We start from the raw sequence: 22,056 nt of genomic DNA on the forward strand, positions 1-22,056 counted from the left end.
ATTATTTTATAACAACAACAACAACAATAAAGAAAGGCACTTCACGGGAAATGTGGACTCTGCATAAACAGGTTTTAATTTAATGGTTGCTCCCTAAAAAGCGCATACACAAAATGTTTTCATTGGTTTATTTTATCACGAAAACTTTTTTGAAAATACTATTTGAGGCAAAAAAAAAAAAGGCCAAAAGCATTGTTTGAATATGTATGAAAAAATAAATGCAATAAAAAATAAAAATATTAGTGTGGAAAATATAATATAATAATAAAAATAAATGAAAATGAAATAAAAACAAGCACAAATAAAAATATGAATCAAATTTAATTAAAGAAATAATAAAAAAAATTAAAAAATAAAATACATGCTCGATTACAAAACAGTGTATAAGATATATGCGAAGAAAATGAAAGAAAACCTCAGGGAGCAACCATTAAATTAAAACCCGTTTACGCAGGGTCCACGTTCCCCGTGAAGTGCCAACAAAAAACTGTAGATGACATCGACTGGCGCCACACCAACTTGTTGTGAAGGGTCAGAGAGAATGGAAAGTCCGAGGTGGGAGAATACTAACCAGATCTCCACTGGAAGTGTGCAGTTCAAATCTGGTACCTTGAGGAGGCATTTTGTCACCCAAACACCAGGAAACAACAATAGCCGATGCCAACGAGAAATCAGTGGCAAATGGCTGTTGTGTGCAATCATCTGCACAAGTGGTCAAGAGATGGAGAACATTGGAAATCTGGTGAGATTTGTTGTCACTCGGTTTCCAGCGAATACCACAGGTTACTGCCAGAGAGCGATCACTGATGATGGCCTATGTGGGAGTTGAACACTCTCAGCCCAACTCGATTATCGCCCTTAACTCAGAAGAGCGACCTACCTACGTCACTTCCTGTTTCTCTTATTTCACCCTCTTTTCTGCTGAACGCTCGACCAGTCAAGATGTGACGAACCACCGCTCCGGTGGCAATGGGCCACCACAATGCTCCTGGCTACCGCCAGCCTCTCGCAAGTAACGTTACTCATCTCTCAATGAACTCTTATTCTTCCTATCATTTCTATCACCCTTTTCTGTATAATTATGCAAATAAATTGCATTTGTTTCGTTGATATATAATGGTATATTTTCGTCTTCATTATGCGACCTTTCGCCTTTTCAATTTCTCTACCATTAAATACACCCATTTCACCATATTATACATGGGGACCGGATCGTCTAAAACACGGCAGACCGTCCTGTCCCCAACACCTATGAGACAACTCCTAGTGAGTGAAATAATAATAATAATAATAATAATAATAATACTGTCCTCTCCTAAATTCAGCACCACCCTGATTTAATATCGTAGATGTTTACTATATTTTCTTAGTTTTTAACCAATGTTCACATTATGGTATGATTGTCTTTTGATAGTTAACTGAACTTCATTTCCATATTCATGTATTCTACACTGACGTGAAAATGGAGACTATAGCGGAGTATTGAATTCCTAACCATGTAAATGATGAAAATACGTTACACATTTTGATGAAAAACTTGGGGAAAAAATGAACTGAAGTTTTACACACCGACAGACAGACCGACAAAACCTCATCTAGAAGTGCATTTACACATCCTTATTAGACGGAAGAAGAAGCAACACTTCAGTTATAATTGCCCTTGCAGGTTATGGTGAGGGTAACGGTTTGACTTTTGCAACCCACCCCCTTTCACGCCGCGACTACTTTATTCTCGCTTCTTAGATATATTTCTAGTAAACTGCCCTGCCCCTCAAGGTGAATCCCTCACCGATCTTAGAGGGGGGGGGGTAGAAAAAAAAATGATTGCACGGCCTTGCCGACCAAGCGTTTTCTAATATATCTTAGTTGAATAGTAGAGACGGTGGAAGGTGGAGTGCTGGAAGAATAACAATTCCAACTTGTATGCAGCTTTGTCTATTCTGAAACAGAGTCCGGAAGGAGAATAAGAAATACCTAGACCACACCTGCGCACAGAACGAATAAAAATCAAAATAAAGAAAAATTGAAATAATTTTAAATATGAAGGGAATTTACAGCTGGAAGCAGTCAATCAAAATGAAAAGAAAATTAGTATATATATATATATATATATATATATATATATATATATAGAGAGAGAGAGAGAGAGAGACATAAATAGGCATATACATATATATGTAAGCTTATATACATACGTATATATATATACATACATGTATGCATATACATACATGTACGTATATATATGTATGCATATAGATACATATGCATAAATATATATACATGTATGTATATGTACATACATATATATATACACACACACACACACACACACTCATACATACATATACTTCTCTATAACAAAGTAAAGTTGATTTTTCGACTCCCTGCTTTTACACATCAAAGCAGCTTAACGACGAAAACATTTATATGCTAAGCTATTCTTCGACCCGATTAGACTAAGCCCTTATGCATATTGCCAGAAATTATCCATTTATTTCCTCTTCTTTCAACATTTATTATATTTTCTCCGGCTTACTCAACTCTCATAAATAAACATTCTAAAAATAAGGTAGATGCCATTTTCACTCGCTATCCGTGCACTGCACTTATTCAATTGAGTGCTTACCAGTGATGAAAAATAAGTTATGTATGAAACTCCCAAGAGTTCCACACATGGTTTGTCTAATCAGGATGTTGTCCCTTACGTCGCAAGACTGCCTATGCATCCAGGTAAGATTATGCTTTGTATCTGGCATACAGGTCGTTAAGTAGTTCATTATGAACTGCTACCAACAGGTCAATCAGTCACTGGAAATTTATACTCACAGCAATTAAAATCTGTACAACAGAACCAGCCAGCACTGATGAATCACAAAGGTGTGCTTTTGTCTTCATGATGACACCAAGCTGCGTGTCGTACAAGTGATCAGTGATAGCAGAGAGCAACTCGGGTGGGAAACTGTGTCATCTACCTTAATCACCTGATTTTGTGCCATCTGATTATCACCTCTCCTAATCCCTGGATAATCATCTTCGTGGGAAATTCTTCACCGATGATACAGATTTGTGCCTCATGGACTTCTTTGCATCCCCAAAACACCAATTCTACCTCAAGGGACTTGAACAGCTGGAGATACGTTGGCAGCCAAAAGGTGTTCGATGCTGATAGTGATTATTTCGAAGAGTAAATATAAGTTACAAATACTGTGAAGCGTTTTTGTTTTTTTGTTTTTTTTCATTTAAAAATGAAGCAAACATTTTTTGGTTACATTGTAATTAGTAATTATATATATATATATATATATATATATATATATATATATATATATACATACACACATGCAATATATATGCATATATATGTGTATGTATATATGTATGTACATATATGTATATATATGCATATATATGTATGTACATATATATATATATATATATATATATATATATACATGCGTATATCGCTATATATACATATATATATATACATACACACATATATACACGTGTATATTATGGCAGCATTAGCTATATTCATAATGAAACAACTGTGAGACGCTATATACATAAAGTAAATATAAAAGTTTGCTTATATTTAAAAAAGTAAATCTAAAACAATAAAAAACGTGTGTGTGTGTGTGTGTGTGTGTGTGTGTGTGTGTGTGTATACAAGCAGGGTGATCCGATTTTGCCCGGGATTGAATGATAATCAACAAATATTTCACTAATATTTTTATAGTCATCGATATCAGTAAAATTGCCCATTTTTTTAATCAAAGTGATTGATTGCCTGCTCTAGTTGAGGTGTACCTGGAGGAAGCTTCATAAGCATCTCGCAGTGACTTAGTTCACGATATAGTGTAGTCTAAATTGCCCTGTAGAGAACTTACTGTTGATTTTATGAAATCATTATTATTTATAATGGCATGCTTCAATTGTGCTTTAAACAGAAACATTCATTTCGAACACATCCGTCATATCAAAGAACCTACTGTTGATTTTATATGCCTGACCTTACTGGTTGTGCAGTGATAATGACTTGAACTTAAGTTTAAGATGAAAAAGTTAAGTATCATAATTCGATTGTGCTTTAAACAAAAGCACTCATTTCGAATGTGCCCCTTTCATATCAAAGAACCTGCTGTTGATTTTATATGTCGGGCTTTTCGGCTTGTGTGGTAATAAAATTTCTCAAATTCATTTGTCATGTTAGGCTGTGTAAGATGTCAACTTTTTTTTAAATTACATTTTCATCCCAAACAAGACACATTGCCACTTTGGTGTAGGGGGCTACTATCAGGGACATAAGCTACTGGGGTATTATGTAGGGAGTTGGACAGTAAGATGTCGTTTCATATTACACTTGAACTTCTGCATGTCAGTACAGTTAGGAAAGCAGAGAGCCGGAATGGAATTCCAAAGTCTAGCGGTTCTGGGGAAGAAATTACTGGTGTAGAAAGCTCTCCTACATCTAGGAGTCTCCACTGTGTAGGGTGGGATTTAGCTGCCTGTCGGGTTTGTTGAGGGCATTTACGTTGTGGGGGTACAAGTGCTTGCAGTTTGTCAGAGCATTCACCATTAAAATACTTATAAAACAAGCAGAGGGATGCAACATTTTGTCGGTGGGACAGAGGTTGCAGCTTAGATGACAGTTCAGGACCTATCAGGTTGGCAACTCTCTTTTGAACCTTGTCTAGGAGCGAGAGACTAGTAGCAGATGCACCAGCTCAAATATGACAACAATACTCTATACATGGGCGAATGGTGGCTTTATAGAGGTACAAGATACTTTCGGGTGTTAGTAGCTCTCTAGCATGGTAGAGAGAGCCTACCTTCTTCGCAGCGGTCCTGGCAATGCTCTCAATGGAATTGTTCCAACTCATGTTTCCTGTGAATGTTAGGCCAAGGAGTTTAGAAGAAGTACTTTTAGATAATCAATCTTTGGCTATTGCTATTGGTGGTAGAGAAGGTTTCTTGTAATTATTGAAGGAAACAAGTTTAGTCTTAGCAGCATTAAATGTGACCATCCATTTTTGTCCCCATCCCACTACAGATTGGAGGTCATCCCCTAGTGTTTCTGCCATTTCCTTAGATATATGTTCATTTGTTTTCCTGTCGTGCCTGTTATAGAGCGTGGTGTCATCAGCATATATACCCATCTCAGAGGCAATTTTTTTAGGAGGTTAGTTATGAATATTAGGAATAATAAAGGTCCAAGGATAGACCCCTGAGGCACTCCCGCATTTATATCATATTGTTTCGATGTACGACCATCGAGGACAACCTGGATTTTTCTCTTATCTAAGAAGGATTCAATTATGTTAAGTATTCCTCCAGTGATACCGTATGATCTGATTTTGCTGAGAAGACCTTCATGCCATACCCTGTCAAAGGCCTTAGATATATCTAAAACTACTGCTCTACCCTCCCCTGCTTTGTCCAGAGATTACAGTTAGGATATCTGCTGTGGAACGGGCTTGCCTAAATCCATATTGTTGGTCAGTCAGAAGTTTAGCATCTGTAAGGTGATGGACTAGAGCTTGGTTAATTATGGACTCAAATATTTTAGCGAAAAGTGGGAGGAGGCTAATGGGGCAATAATTTAATGGGTCAGTTCTTTCGCCAGAATTCTTGAAAACTGGTACCACAGAAGCAGTTTTCCAGCAGTCTGGAAAGCAAGATTCATTAAGGCATTTGTTGTAGAGTTTGGAGAGAACTGGAATTACTTCGGCGGAGCATTTTTTTAATAGCACAGCCGAGATGAGATCAGGTCCACATGCTTTTGAAGTGTCAAGGTTTTTTATGATAGCATGCACCTGAGATGGGGTGATTTTCAGATCGTCTAGCGTGGTGTCTGTCTGCAAAGGAAAGTCAGGGGAGGGTTTTTTTTAGCAGGGTCCAGTGTGGAGGTGGAGGCAAACTGACTAGCAAGCATGTTAGCCTTCTCGGTTGCTGAGCAAACAATCTCATGATTGTTGGTTAGTGGAGGAAAATCGCCAGTTCCATCTTTCATTAGATTGTTTCAATTATCGATACTTATCAAAGACATTCTAATATAAAACCTATCAAGAACACTGCCAGGAACATAAAATATCTTTGAGTGATATTTCGTAAAAATCAGCCCAGCCGTCTTCGAGTCCATAGGAAACGAATATACACACACAAAGTTTCTTTTCTCCTATATAATATTTTGATTGCAGAAATTCCCCTCTGGACCAAAGTACCGTATTTATTTATTAAATTTATTATGTCTAGAATATTAGTCACTATCTTATGTAACTTTAGAACGCCTTTTTAGACACATTTAGTTGTTATAATAAAATCCTAGATTTCATCCTAGGAGCAACATCATCACAGTCGCAACCATCTTTAGAGGAATTAGTTCCTATTTTTCCCTCTAAATAACTTACCCCCCCTCCAGTCATCACCAGGAGGATTTTTGCACTTTTGACAAATATAGGATTTCACCCTTATTAATTGGATCATATACTCATAGACACACCATGATCTACCCATTTCCCAATTCAAAAATAATAAATTCTCCTTTGTCACATTCCACCAAATCTCATTGGCTGAGAGCTGACAATTTTTTCATTCCAGAATTTAAATCTTATTACAAAAACGAATGCTCCAGAAATTTTTAACAGGGTGTCTCTCTCTTCAAGAGGCAATCGTTTTAAATAAAATAAAACAAATGCAAACATAATAATCAACTGCGACACGTCAAGACATGTTTATAAGCCAATAATTCTTTTATTTTTTACATTAAATATACCGCAGATGTTAATTGTTCTTATACAGTTATTCTACCGTGCTAAATCTTTTATGTTTACATAGATTCGTGAATGTTGTTATTAAATACTGTTTTTCCACACATCAGCACAAGCTGATGGATTATTATTTCATCCTCTTTTAAGCTAGATAAATATTTCTTCTTTTAAAATTATGCTCGACTAAAATTCTTTCTTTATGTGCTAAATAAAAAAAAATAAAATGGATTAAGCGAATAATATAGCCAAGACCCGGATTTCGCCGAAACCTTAAACAGTGAACTATATTGCTTGATATTTAAACATAACCAGAAAATGACAGTTTATATACTTCAGAATCTCATTATGTGTGATTTTAAGCCTTTATACTGTCTATTTCTAACTATTTGCATAGTGTGTGTGTGTGTATGTGTGTATGTGTGTATGTGTGTGCATGTGTTTGTTTGTATGTGTGTTTATGTGCATCCATGTGTGCATATGTGTGTGTGTGTGTGTGTGTGTGTATTTTCTTGTGTGTGATACAAATCAATCTAATACTTCCGTCAAACAGATTCAGCCACGGCAACCCGTGGCTGGGCGGGTACAGCTAGTATATAATAGTATAGAGATAGTTTGTGATCTATAGAGGTGTGATTTTTATTCCACAAATTAATTGTTAAATGAAAACAAGTCCCGTAACTTAGAGAATAGAGACTTGCTTGTTGAATATAAGGAGAGGGGTACAGTAACAAAACAAACCAAAATAAAAAACAGTATGGAGAAGGACCCCCCCCCCAGCACCACCTGTTCGTGTATCTGAGTATGAACGCATGCACAATTAATGCATATTCAAACAGAATGCCAAATATATATACGTATATGCAGTTTTATCTTTTTTTTTTTTTTTTCAGGTTTTACTAATAGGTTACTGTTTATCAACATTTTAGTGGCAATATGCCTTGTTTGGCATAAAATTAAGAAACTAAAATCAATTTTTAAAAATATAATAAAAAGATTATGGTGCTGTCAAGTTATTTACCCGACAGCACGAAAAAAAATTTTTTTATTATATTTTTCCTTCAATGATGATGATGATGATGATGATAACATTTCTGTATTTAAGATGCTTCAAGTGTCCCACACTCTGGAATTCACAAGACCAAGAAACATTCCATACCTGTTCTCCATGCAGTCTAAGCCAAACGATTGATATCTATCATGCTGCAAGCAGTCAAAGCACTTCTTACATACTCAAGCCAGGTCTTCCTTGGTGTACCAATAGTAGCCCTAGATATAACTAAGGCTTTTGACAGGGTATGGCATGATGGTCTTCTCATGAAAATCAGATCCTATGGTATTACTGGACAAATGCTTAGCATAATTAAATCCTTCTTAAATGAGAGAAGAATCCAAGTTGTCCTCGATGAGTATGCGTCCAAAAAATTTTATATAAATGTGGGTGTACCTCAAGGATCGATCCTTGGACCTTTATTATTTCTGATATTCATAAATGACTTACCTGATAGAATTGTCTCTGAGATGGGTATATTTGCGGACGACACCACATTCTATAGCAAGCACATGGGGAAAACTACTGAGTACATTCTAAGGTAATGGCAGAAACCCTAGAGAAAGACCTTCAGTCTTTAGTGGAATGGAGTAAAAAATGGATGGTAATGTTCAACACTGCCAAAACAAAGCTCGTTTCTTTTAATAATTACATGAAACCTTACCAACCATTAATAGCTATGGCTAAAGATACATTACCTTAAAGTACTTCATTCAAACTCCTTGGCTTAACATTCACAGGAAACATGAGTTGGAATAGATACATCGAGATTATTGCCAAGGCTGCTGCAAAGAAGGTGGGCTCTCTCTACCTTGCTAGAAAGTTACTTATGCCTGAAAGTATCCTGTACCCCTACAAAGCCACTATACGCCCATATATGGAGTACTACTGTCACATTTGGGCTGGTGTATCTGCTACTAGTCTCTCACTTCTGGACAGGGTCCAAAAGAGAGTCACCAACCTGATAGGTTCTGAACTGTCATCTAAACTTCAGCCCCTGTCCCATCAACGAAATGTTGCATCTCTCTGCCTGTTTTACAAGTATTTTAATATTGGATGCTCTGACAAGAATACCCCCGACAAACCCGACAAGCAGCGAAGTCCCACCCCTACACAGAAGAGATTCCTAGATGTAGGAAGGCCTTCTACTCTAATAGCTTCTTCCTCAGAACTACTAGACTTTGGAATTCTCTTCCGGTTTCCTGCTTCCCCAACTGTACTGACATGCAGAAGTTCAAGTGTAATGTGAACAGACATTTTCTTGCTAAACTCCCTACATAGTACCCCTGCGACTTAGGTCCCTGATAGTAGCCCCCTACATCAAAGTGGCAACTTGCCTTGTTTGGGGTGAAAATGTAATGATAAAAAAAAAAAAAAAATACAATACCATGCTAATGCCTGAGAATATCCAGGTGTGTTACAGAGTTAACAACTGCTTCTGACTATCCAATTTTCATTTGTTATTGTTGTATCATGTTATTAGCAATATAATAACATACTTTTTTACAATTTATTTTTAAAAATTACTTAACCTTTTTTGTACCAATGTTCCTTAAATGGAACATAGTTTTCAACATACTATAGAAATTGTAATTTTGCTTTAAATTCAATTTTTATAAGTTGTTTCTATTAAAGTAGCTTCATTTTACTCCAGATTTATGAAAACTTTTATAAATTATTCTAATAGTTATATTTAAAGCAAAATTACAATTTCTATAGTATGTTTAAAACTATGTTCCATTTAAGGAACATTGGTACAAAAAAGGTTAATCCAGCCCATTAATATTAAACATTTTTAAATAGTCGCCTAAAAGACAAAAATAAACAAAGGACATAACTCATTTTAAATTGAAGAATATAATAGCAATTCAATACCCGAATTTTGTGCAAACAAATAAAACTTAAAAAAAAATATTAATAACTTCACTTCATCCTGGACAACGTCGGTAGGCAAGTTAGTCTATTATAAAATTGAGCTGCAGTATGTATGTCCTCCTATATCAAACGTGTCAGGTTTGACCCATAAAATTATGAATTTAAAACAAAATACCATTGTAGAGTAGCATCTCAGATGTATAAGGTGTTTTTTAAAGGCAAGAAACTTAAAATTCCATTTTCTTAAATTGCAGATTTAGCAACTATCGGTTATATCTTGAGTCCAGCTTGGTTTAGCAATTCATTCTGTGGTCTCAGGAGGACAGAGCCTTATGCCACACAACACATGATACAATTAATTTTACGAAATGGACCAATGAACTAGTCATCTCATTTGTGCAATTTGAACCCATTAGATTATTTTTTTTGGGGGGGGGATGTGTAAGGACAATATTTACGCTGATAAACCAGAGACAATAGACCATTTGGAAGACAGCATTTAATGCGTTATTGCCAAAATAAAGCCTAATTTAATGTACAGAGTTTGTAAAAATTGGACCTTTATATTACTTACGCATGAAGAGATGTTGCAAGCCTGTCTCTGCTTTATCGGTATTTTCATGGCAAGTGCTCGTCTGAGCTCCAATTTTTGGTCCCACCCTCACCAAATTTCACGAAAACACTATCTAAAACCAATATCAATAATTCCCCCCACTCTTTATGTGGGCCTAAACCTAAACATAGATTCCATGAACAAAGCTTCTTCCTCAGAACTGCACGACTGTGAAACTCTCGTCCGTTTGCCTGCTTTCCAACTGACTACAATATGGTCGCCATCAAGTCTAACGTAAACATTCTTGATGAACCGTCCCCTCCAGTAATTCAATTTACCAAATTTCCACTACTAACGATTACTATGATATTACCCAATTGACTACTGTACACTCATTAACCCGTATCCTCGAGTGGCCCCTGGGCCTTGATAAGTGGTGACTCCTATCTAAAAATATAAGTAAATAAATAAATACACGCCCGAAATTGTATTTAAATTATAAATGCCAATAATTAATATTTGGAATAAGCCACCTATTCGTATGATAAAAATATATTTGTGTGATTTATTTTAATTTAAATTTCGCTACCTCTAAAAACAAACACCCTTTATTATTCTGAAGGATGTCCTGTCACCGAATACTTGTACCCTATCCTGATATTGGACTAATCACTCCATGATGGGTGACGTTGTATATGAGCACGTAAATGCGGCCATACTAGTAAAAATCCATAAAACAATATTATCATGCGATCAGAGACGACTACGCTTTACACCGATTGTTCTAACATTTTATAGCCATGAACATATTAGTCGCAATATCGTCGTTTTTAAACGGTATCAATTAATTTCTCCGAAGTTAGATTTTTATTCTTCATTAAGTTAAATAAAAGCGTTTGTATATTTTAGATTTTTGAAAACAAAATTATTTTGTACATTTTAATTTATTTCAATATAGTAATTTTTATTATATCTTTTCTTGGTTATTTAATAGGTAAATAAAGTTAACTTTACAATGAAATAGGACTATTGAAATATCCAACGTATTAGGTTTACTAGCGAATATATATATATATATATGTATATATATATATATATATATATATATATATATATATACTAGCAGGCCGTCTGGCAATGTCCGATCGTAAAATAGGCATAAATATGATATTTTGATTAATGCAGATTTCGTATTTATTATTATATTATATTGGACTCAATATATAGTAATGATTTAAAAAGTTAAAAAAAAAAATAAATAAATAACTTGTGCGCCACCACCGGGAATCGAAACCAAAACGCTTAGCTTATGATTTACTTTTTTCTTTGACGTTAATGCCTGAGCTATGAAGACATGTTTGCTGCAAGGCTGAACCAATAGCTACTATGTTACACATGCATATTCGTAATGCCGCCATTCGACAGTCACCTGGCAAATTTCAATTTCTTTAATTTTCACACTTTTGCACTGATTTTCCCTGGCTAAAATCCGAATATAAAGTTTCGCATGGGTTCGAATATCCTATATATCAAGTTTCATGTCTGTAGACCAACAACTGATAGAGGAGTTTGGTAGAGAATTGTTTTTAAACAAATATATATACACATACATAAATGTACATAGAAAGAGGTTTGTGTTTACTATAATCTTTTTTATGCATATATTACACAAGTATAAATCATGTAGAATATCTGCATGAATATAATAACACATAATAGTTAACTAAAGATGATCATCTCATAAGAAAACCGAAAAAACTAATAGGGAATTAATTAAAATGAATGTTTAAAAGAATATGCAAATTAGTTAGATCTTTTGCAGATGAATGCAGTTTCATGACCCATATATAAGAAAGTTGTATTTTCTTTTTAAATAAATAGAAAAAAGAGTTTATTAACATCAATACACAAAAAAAACACAAATTTATAAGAGTATATATATATATATATATATATATATATATATATATATATATATATATATATTCAGCAGCTCTTAAGCTTTGTGATACCATATGCATAATTACAATCCTGCAGACGTCCGGCACACTTCTCCACAGATGGTGAACTTGACTATACTCGTCGGTCAAAGATGCCTTCTCGAGTCAGCAGATAACCCTGCTTTTCTTTGTGCTTTAAAACCACAGTGGTATACATATTCATTTTCTTTGTGGATTTTTCTGATGCTTTGCCTTCATATTTGCATGGAGGGCGTCCCTATGATGAAGGCGGTTATGGTCAAATTCTCTGGTCTCTAGAAAACACACTTTCCTCAATTCTCTGCGATACCCTGCTGCACTATCCCAGGAACTCAGAGAAATCCCACAATGCTTCAGATTGTCTTTTAGTTTATCTCTGTAATGAAGCAAGGGGCGTCCTATTGGGCGGCAAGAATTTGTCAGTTGCAGATAAAAAAAAAAGTTGCTTAGGAACTCTTGAGTCATCCATTCTCACAAGATGACCTGATTGCCGCATTTGTATTCAGATCAAAAATGATTCAATACCAGTGATTTCACATCTTTCCGGTAATTCACTATTTGGAAGACGATCTTGCAATGCAACATTGCAGATAGAACGCAATCATCTCATATGGAAGGAATCAAGCTGATTTATATGTATATATATAGTCAGAACAACAGATTTGTAGACTGCCACCTTCACTTTTAGAAGCACATCGTGGCTGTTCCAGAGTTTGTGTCACAACCTACCAAATGTCTCACTAGCTTTATTAGTTCTACTTTGATGTCCTTTTCAAATTTAGCATCAGCAGGTACAACAGATCTGAGGTATGTAAAAGAAGATACTGTTTTCAAAGCTTCACCATTAACATATACCACTGGTTGTGAAGAGGGTGTAGCGTTTGGTTTTGGCTGGTGAATAATTTCAGTCTTTGTTATGCTAATTATAAGACCGACGGCCTTACAATTACCAGAGAAGCTATTGAGGATGTTTTGCATGCCGTCATTAAGACTATGGACGACAAGAGCACAGTCATCAGCATAAAGGAGATCAAGAACAGTTTGCATAGAAGTCCTGGTTTTGGCCTTGAACCGTTGCTGGTTAAATAATACATACACACACACATTATATATATATATATATATATATATATATATATATATATATATATATATATATAATGTGTGTATATATATATATATACAGTGATGATCATATTTATTGGCACGGTAAAATAAAAGTTAAATTTTGTCTAATAAATTCTAAAAAAGGGATTAAATTAAAGAAAATAACAAAGTATATTATGTATTTTTAACTGGCCTTTCCGATGCAGCAATCGGATTTTAGAAAAAATAAATAACAAAGGAACAACAAACATAATTGCAAAAAACCCTTGTTCAAAATTATTAGCACGGCTTTGTTTTTCTTTTAGTATCAGTATAATATCAATCAATTTCCGGTTTACGTGCTTTCTGAACTTTTTTATAGCCATATTATGCTTGTTTAACGCTAATTCAGTGAATAATTTTTTTCAGATAATTTTTAGATAGCGATTTATTTAAACTATTATAAGTGACTAAATTATAATTTTCAATCGCCATGGTTAAAACTAAGGAACACAGCGAAGACGTCAGGAAGCTTGTTGTAGCATGCCATACCAATGGGGAGGGCTATGATAAGATTTCAAAGAAGCTAAACCTTCCCAAATCCACTGTTAGAGCCATAATAAACAAGTTCAAATCGCAAGGCCACGTTATGAGTTTAGAGGGTAGAGGGAGAAAAAGGATTCTTTCCCCAAGAGATGAACGAAAAATTGTTCGACAAGTAAAACAAAACCCAAGAATCTCTGTTGGGGAGATTGTTGATGAACAGAGCACCTCTGGAGTGAATGTATCTCGGCATACAGTTGGTAGAGTTTTGAAGAGAGCTGGTTTAAAAGCATGTCGTCCGAGAAAGACTCCCTTATTGAAGCCTATGCACCTGAAAGCAAGGCTAGCCTTTGCAAAACATCATATTGATAAAGATGTTGCATTCTGGAAACGTGTTCTATGGACTGACGAAACGAAAATAGAGTTATTTGGCCATAATAAAGTGTCTTATATTTACAGAAAATCTGGCGAAGCTTTCCTGCCTAAGAACACCATACTCACAGTGAAGCACGGTGGAGGCAGTTTGATGTTTTGGGGATCCTTTGCTGCCTCTGGACCAGGGCGACTTGTTAAGGTCACAGGTAGCATAAAAAAGGAAGATTATGTTAAAATATTGGATGAAAACCTGAAAGACTCTGCTAAAGAGCTCTCACTTGGTCGTCGTTGGTGGTTCATGCAAGATAATGACCCAAAGCATTCGGCTAAACTGACTAAGAAATGGCTTGAGGACAATCATATTAATGTTTTGGAGTGGCCATCACAAAGCCCAGACCTTAATCCAATTGAAAATTTATGGAGAACATTAAAATTGAGGGTAATGCAAAGGAAGCCTAAGAATCTTATTCAATTGGAGGATTATTGTCAGGAAGAGTGGGCTAAAATTACTACTGAAGAGTGCAACAACTTGGTTGTAAACTATGAAAAGCGACTGAGGAAGGTAATCAAGGCCAAAGGCTATACAATTGATTATTAAATAAATCGTGCCAATAATTTTGAACAAGGGTTTTTTGCAATTATGTTTGTTGTTCCTTTGTTATTTATTTTTTCTAAAATCCGATTGCTGCATCGGAAAGGCCAGTTAAAAATACATAATATACTTTGTTATTTTCTTTAATTTAATCCCTTTTTTAGAATCTATTAGACAAAATTTAACTTTTATTTTACCGTGCCAATAAATATGATCATCACTGTATATATATATATATATATATATATATATATATATATATATATATATATATATATATATATATATAAACTAACATTTATACATAAAAAATATACAGGAAAAATACAAAGAAAATAAAAGGAAAAAAGAAATTAAAGAAAGTGATAAAAATGAGAAAGAAATCATAAAGAAAATCACAAAAATCAAAGAATAAAAAGAAAGCTAAGCTTAGTGGTCAACTATAGTCGATGGCGACCCGAAGACTCCCTTTTCATTAGCTAGTATACCGAGGTGTAAAGGGGGCGCCACTCCGTTCCCAAGATTACTCCATTTGTCCTTGATCCTCCAGTTATATTACTGATTATTTAGCAAGGGGCATCAAGTACCATTTTTTAAAGTCTTGTGTATGACTTGATCGACGATTGAACACCAGTCTACTGATTCATTAGGGAACACTTTCAAATGGGCCAGTTTGAAAGAAAATTCAAAAGAAAATGAAAAGAAAAGAAAACGAAAAGAAAATGAAAAGAAAAGAAAAAAATAAGAAAATTGAAAGAAAAAATAAGAAAATTGAAAGAAAAGCGAATGAAGAAAATGTAAAAAGAAATTGGAAGAAAAAAGAAATGAAAAATGAAGAAAAAAAGAAACGGAGAAAGAGAGAGTGAACAAAATACAAAAAGGAAAATTAATGGAAATGAAACGAAAAAAAAAAGAAAAGAAATAAGAAAATGAAAATTTAGAGAAAAAGAAAATGAAAAAAAATGAATAAAAAATGAAAAAAATAAAACAAAATGAAAGAAAAATAAAACGAAAAAGGAAAGGACATAAAAGAAAAAAAAACATGTAAAATAAAGAAAAAGAAAACGAAAAGAAAATCACAGAAAATTGAACGTAAGAAGAAAACGAAAAAAAAAAAAACAAGAAAAAGGAGGAAAACGAAAAAAAAAATAGAGAACGAAAAAAAATAATTGAAGAAAATGGAAGGGAAAAAGAAACAAAGCTGAAAGAGAATATCAAAAATTATTTTTAAGGTAAAAAGAAAAGAAAATGGCGATACATACTCAAAGTTAAAACAATTTGTGATGATCTTTTGAGTTTCTGCTTTTTTTTCCTTTTGGCTTTTGGTTCCGTAGAGCGTGCAGCATCCTTTGTGAATAACTCTTTTACACTAAAACGCCTGTTTGGCTCAACGTCATTTTCTAGTTTTATTTCACTGCATCTTTGGATGATTCGATGCGTAGCGTTTACAAATTTTGTCAACGGCGTCCCTTCCAATCGTCCATTAGAAGCCATTTCGCTCCTCTCCAAGCAAACACACAATTAAAAGCACAAACGAAATACAATTTAAACGAATGCTAAACCAAAACTTAAAACAACCTGAGAAAAACCTCTTCTTTTAGGTTTATTTTTTTCTCCCCAAAGAATCACGACGGAGACAACTATTAAAATATATTTTTAAAAAAATCAAACGTTCAAACGATGAAGACAAAAACATGCTCCTTTCGCTTAATATATTCAGTGACTTTTGAACATGGAAACTGTATTACTACATAAATAGAAACATTTAAACACACACAAATATATGATATAGTAAGAAGTTCCGAAAAATGTTGTTCCCAAGTGTAAGGGAAGGTAAAAGGAGAAATTAAAGTGAGAGAAATGAATTTCCTATTGACTTAAAAGAGTCCAGGTCATAAGAAGGAGGGGGAAAATGCAATGAAAGAGAGTTCCAAAGTTTGTGTCAAACAAGTTAACGATATTAAATGCAGGTGTTATTTACATTTGAAAATCCATTTAAATACGTAAACCCAATAAAATAACGGACTTTAGTTTTCTAATTAACAATTTAACTTTCAATCATTTTAACAAATGCATGGAACTCATTTTAAGACTGCATGGTGATCTTGACCAAGAGGTGTATTTTTCTTGAAACAAACACCTGTATGCTTAATGTATGCATTCAATTTGTGTTGCTGTAGGGTGACAAATGTAGTTCACTCGGGATTGGGGATAAATTGTAATAGCTAATCTTTGACCTTACAGGATTGGAAGCGAATGGCTCCTGGAGTAAAAAGAAAAATAGTATCGTCCGTTAATAAGTCTGTGTCCAAATCTCAGAGAGAGAGAGAGAAAGAGAGAGAGAGACAGACAGACAGACAGACAGAGACAGAGACAAAGACAGACAGAGATAGAGACCGGAGGTCATTTCTTTACCAGAAATTCAAGACACGAGCACCTGACTCTTGTTTTCAAAATTCACATATAGCATTGATTTGGACATGTGAACTGTAGGGATTAGTGAATCTATCGATGTACTAAGGTTGGAGCTCTTAGCAGACAGCAAAACAGGTCACCCACCATAAAACCTGGGAAGAGGTAATAAGATATGGTTCGAAAGCCTGGAACCTGGACCAATACTTATCGAGGAAATAAACGCTTTCCGTGCAAACATTCACATAAACATTTTTTTTTATATAAAATATTTTATGGAGAATAATTATCATCAATTTCGATTCATATGAATGATATTAAATACAGAAAAATGATGAACGAAATAGAATCGGTCGTTGCCTTGTTAGCAGGTGTCAAAACAGATGCCAGATTTTTGGTAATTTGTTTTAAAAGCATGCACAAAGCGTTGGTTTGGCCATGTGATTGTGGTGGGTGAATTTTTTGTGTACTAACAAGTAAGGCTATGACAACAGAATATTCTTTTTTTATTATTCTTATTATCCTTATTGTCGTTTTGGCTCTTGAGTATATATCCGACACTGTTAATCAATCGAGAACCACATCACTATCTAAAAATATATAAGATATTAACTAATATATACTCGAGAGTCAAAATAATAAAAAGAATATTCTCTTGTCATAGCCCTAATAATAATTCACTGCTAATCAAGGCCTAAAGGCCACTCAAGGATATGGGTTAATGGATTTATCAAGTGGACAGCTAGACAAACACTTTAAGGATTGAAGATGATGGTTGAAACGAGGCAGAATTAGATTATTTTAGACAATAGCTTGACAAGAATTTGTCAGCATTGGACTTGGAAATGACCATGCTGTAGTAACGTAGGAAGCAACTCTGTGGTATGTGTTCGTCACTATGAAGCGGTAATCAGGGATGAACGTAAGACTGGAACCTGGATTAAAACTTCCTATCCACCTGAAATTCTAGAGAAATTCTTTGAAAGTGTTTATGTGTTTTGGCAACAAGTCAAGATAATGCTAAATGGCTTGAATGTGTTTATCTAAAGATGGCGAGTTTAAAATAAAACGGACAGAAAAATGTCTCCAAGAAAGGAACGTTTGTAGTAAATAGTGAAAAAAGGATCCAAAATGGGAAATGTCAGTAGGAATGTTCCTCAGGTCGATAAAAAGCCATGCTATTGTGATTGAAGAAATAAAATTTTTTTTTTTTTTTTTTTTTTTTTTTTTTGGCGAGGAGGATTTATCCATGCATCTTTGTCCATCAAATTTCAGTTTGGTCCTTCAAAATTAAATTTAAAACATGTTTTTTGCATTGCTAAACGTGCAGATCAGACGGATGCGCGTTAAGAATGTATCCGGATGCGTTCTTGCTTTTTTTCTGTAAAGCTAAGGACAAGATAGCAAACCGCCAGGCTGAATTATCAACAGATAAAAGAAAAGAAAATGAAAATATTTTGTTTACAAAATAGATCAAAGTTCATTAAGAAATTAAACACTTGTGGGGAGGAGAGGGGTGACCAGTTCTTGAAAGATGAAGTATTAACAAAATCAACACTACATGGGGAAGGAGGGTATTGGGATGAAGATGACAATCAAACGTGATATATGGAGGCTTTTATCACCTTTTCTTTCTTGCACTGATAGACAGCAAAGCCTCCATCATTTAGCACTGTAAATAAACGAGTATTGTTTACCTTGGATGTTTTGATTAAAATCATGTGAATAGCACTTGAACCGTCGCAATCAAGGCCCAGGATAATAAAAATCTATTAGCCAAACTGGCCCACCTGAATAGGTAGATTATTCTGTAAATAGATGACTGATATATCAAAGGATGGGGTCCGATTGACAACGACAAATTATTTTTGGACATCATCATCATCCCCCTCATCATCATCATCTAGAATTGATAGGTTGCATCGTTTACATTAAAAACATATAAAAACAAACGCAAAAAATAATAGAACCTGTTTGTATTATTTTAAATTATTTTCACAACATTTCGGCTGATCTAACCTCTGACATTCTTCAGGTGTGTTGTGTCGAACTCAGAAATCATTATGTCGAACTGAGCAATTTATACCAAATTTTTTTTGTATTTATTATTATTATATTGGACTCAATATATAGTAATGGTTTAAAAAGTCAAATTAAAAAATAACTTGTGCGTCATCACCGAGAATTAAAACCAAAATGCTTAACTTACCATTTACTTTTTCCTTTGACATTACTATGAAGACATGCTTACTGCAAAGCTATAAATAGCACTTTGTAATTAACCCACGGGCGTAGCTTGTTCTTGTTTCATCAGCCATGACCAGGTAGAAGTTTTAAATGATGGAGATTACATCAGCTGAAACGTTGTTAGAAGGTGAGAACAGTAATCTGAATAATCCCAATAATACAAACTTATCAATCCTCATCTAAAAAATTCTGAAACATAATGGAAGGTATTTGGCCTTCGAGTAAAATCCAAGTGTAGTATCTGTTCTGATACCACACTTAAGTTAATTTGCCGTTACTGAATGCAGAGGAAACGCTTCTATACAAACGCAATTTGTATTTTTGCAAGTACCAAAGCAGTGGCATGCAGAGAACTTCTTCGGGGCAGGTGCTAAAGTGAAAAAAAAACAAAAAAAAAACGGTATCTCGGTGGAGCACAGGCCTATGATACACTCCTCTGAAAAGGACACTTTTAAAACAGAAATAACAGGGGCAGGTGCTTGGACACTCCTAGCACCTGCCCCTTTTACTTCCCTGTGCCAGAATGCCCCTTTTTGGGGAGCTGGTTTCCCCCCACATTAAAAACGACCTTGTGTCACATTTTGCTTTCGTGAGGAAGAAAATAAATACCATAATGGAGATCATTGTTAAAGTTAAGCAAGATTTTATTTGGCTAATAAATACTATTCAGTAATTTAACGAATAACAAAACTGAAAGTGTTTTGTAAACAGTTAGTATCAGAGAGAGAGAGAGAGATAGAGAGAGAGAGAGAGAGAAAGAAAAGCAAAAATATGCCTAGCGCATACATGTATTTCATAGTATTACGTTCTTCTCACTATCCATAAAGAATAAAAATGTGAGAACATAAAGTCATATATTTGAGAACTGTACCATAGTTTTAGTTACAGACATGCAGGCACAAAATCTATATTTTACTTTCCTTATCCATTGTAGGATTTTTTTTTTATTATGTACAAATTTATGTTGATATTAAACATGAAGATAATTATGTTGTAGTCAGCAGAGAAGCACCCTCATAGCATCATGTTACACAGATGGAAATTCTGTGAAAGAAGCTCTATTAATGGAAACTTCGTTTGGTTTTAGATACACAGAGAAAGAAAAAAAAATTGCAGGGTAAAAAGTATTGTTATTAAGGTTTTATAGGAGCAACCACAGATTGCAACTCAGTCGAGAACCTGTCATGAAAATGACTATAGAGTAGAAAAAGACTAGCAATGTCTCTTCTGTGAAAGAGAGGCTGTAGGGAGGAGGAAAAAAACATCTCCCCACCCATCAGGTAGGAAATTTGATTTTGCACTCTATCAAGACAAGAATGCTCTCTTTTAACAATTACAACCACCGATATCCATGACAAATAACAACCTACTTCAGAATTCTTCCTCCAAACTCCTCGGCTTAATATTCACAGGCAATATGAACTGGAACAAATACATTGAGGACATTGTGAAGGTTGCTACAAAGAAGGTAGATTCCCTCTATCCTGCTAGAAGACTACTTACACCCAAAAATATCCTGTACCTTTACAAAGCCACCATTCGCCTATTAATGGAGTATAGTTGCTATATCTGGGTTGATGCATCGACCACTAGCCTCTACTTTCTTGGATAGGGTCCAAAAAGAGTTTTCAATCTAATAAGTCACACTTTGTCCATTAAGTTCCAACCCCTGTCCCATCACTGCAATGTTGTCTATTTTATAAATATTTTAATGGAATGTGCTCTGATGAATTCGTTGCACTTGTGCCCTCTTAACGACGAACACACTTAGCAACAAAATCAAACCCCTTCACTGTTGAGATCCCTAAATGCCAGAAAGTTTTCTACACTTTGTTCCTAGCCAAAAGGCCAATCATGGCATAATCACGTTGACACACCAGTTCCCGTCAGATCATCGAAGTTAAGTAATGTTGAGCTTGGTCATTATTAAAATGGGTGACTAATTTGGTAATTACAGGCGCTGAATATAGTAGGATGTCGACACCTCCCTGCAAGAATTGCAAAAACCTAACATCGTCTTCTTCCTTAATGGGGATATACATGCGACTGGGGACCGCTTGTCAATTTCATACTCCCATGGAACTTCCTCCTTTGGAGGAAGCCGGTTAAACCCGAATAGGGTTAGTGCCGTTTCACACACACACTCACACACACACATACAGAGAAGGTCAAGGAATGTTACTTAAAGTTTTTGCAGTCATAGGAGCAAATTCTGGAGATAAGTGGTCCTAGTCACAAAGAATGGAATTTGATGGAAATTCTTTGCAAAACGTCTGGATTTATTGGATTGATTGATTTATGTTTATTAGTAAAGTATATATTGAATTAAAAATGGAAACGGAAGACCAAAATGCTCAATGTTTCGCCCACTGTTTTATGGGCTTTTTTTGAAAAATGGTCCCCGAGAATTTTGATCTCCCTTTTCCATTTTTAATTCATATCGTCATATTTTTAGTCTTTTACTAACAGGCCGCCCAGCATTGCCCGGTTCTAAAATATGCTTAAAAATGATATTTTTGATTAATGCAGATTTTGTATTTATTATTATTATATTGGACTCAATATATAGTAAT

At 34.7% G+C, this 22,056-nt stretch overlaps 1 protein-coding gene across 2 annotated transcripts in view; it reads right to left on the reverse strand.

Moving 5' to 3' along the window:
- The window catches only part of LOC145245855 (MYCBP-associated protein-like), a 530,396-nt gene that overhangs the window by 467,909 nt on the left and 40,431 nt on the right, over positions 1 to 22,056 (reverse strand). The window contains exon 2 of one of the 2 annotated variants that reach the window (XM_080107562.1): positions 19,446 to 19,592. The exons of the other annotated variant lie outside the window; for it this stretch is intronic. Coding sequence (XP_079963688.1) covers positions 19,446 to 19,467 — 22 coding nt within the window. The 5' untranslated portion in view covers positions 19,468 to 19,592. The remainder of the gene's footprint in view (positions 1 to 19,445; positions 19,593 to 22,056) is intronic. 2 annotated transcript variants of the gene reach the window in all.

This window comes from Euprymna scolopes, chromosome 23, assembly GCF_053919585.1.
Source record: "Euprymna scolopes isolate OS-2025 chromosome 23, ASM5391958v1, whole genome shotgun sequence".
Taxonomy (NCBI): Eukaryota; Metazoa; Mollusca; class Cephalopoda; order Sepiida; family Sepiolidae; genus Euprymna; species Euprymna scolopes.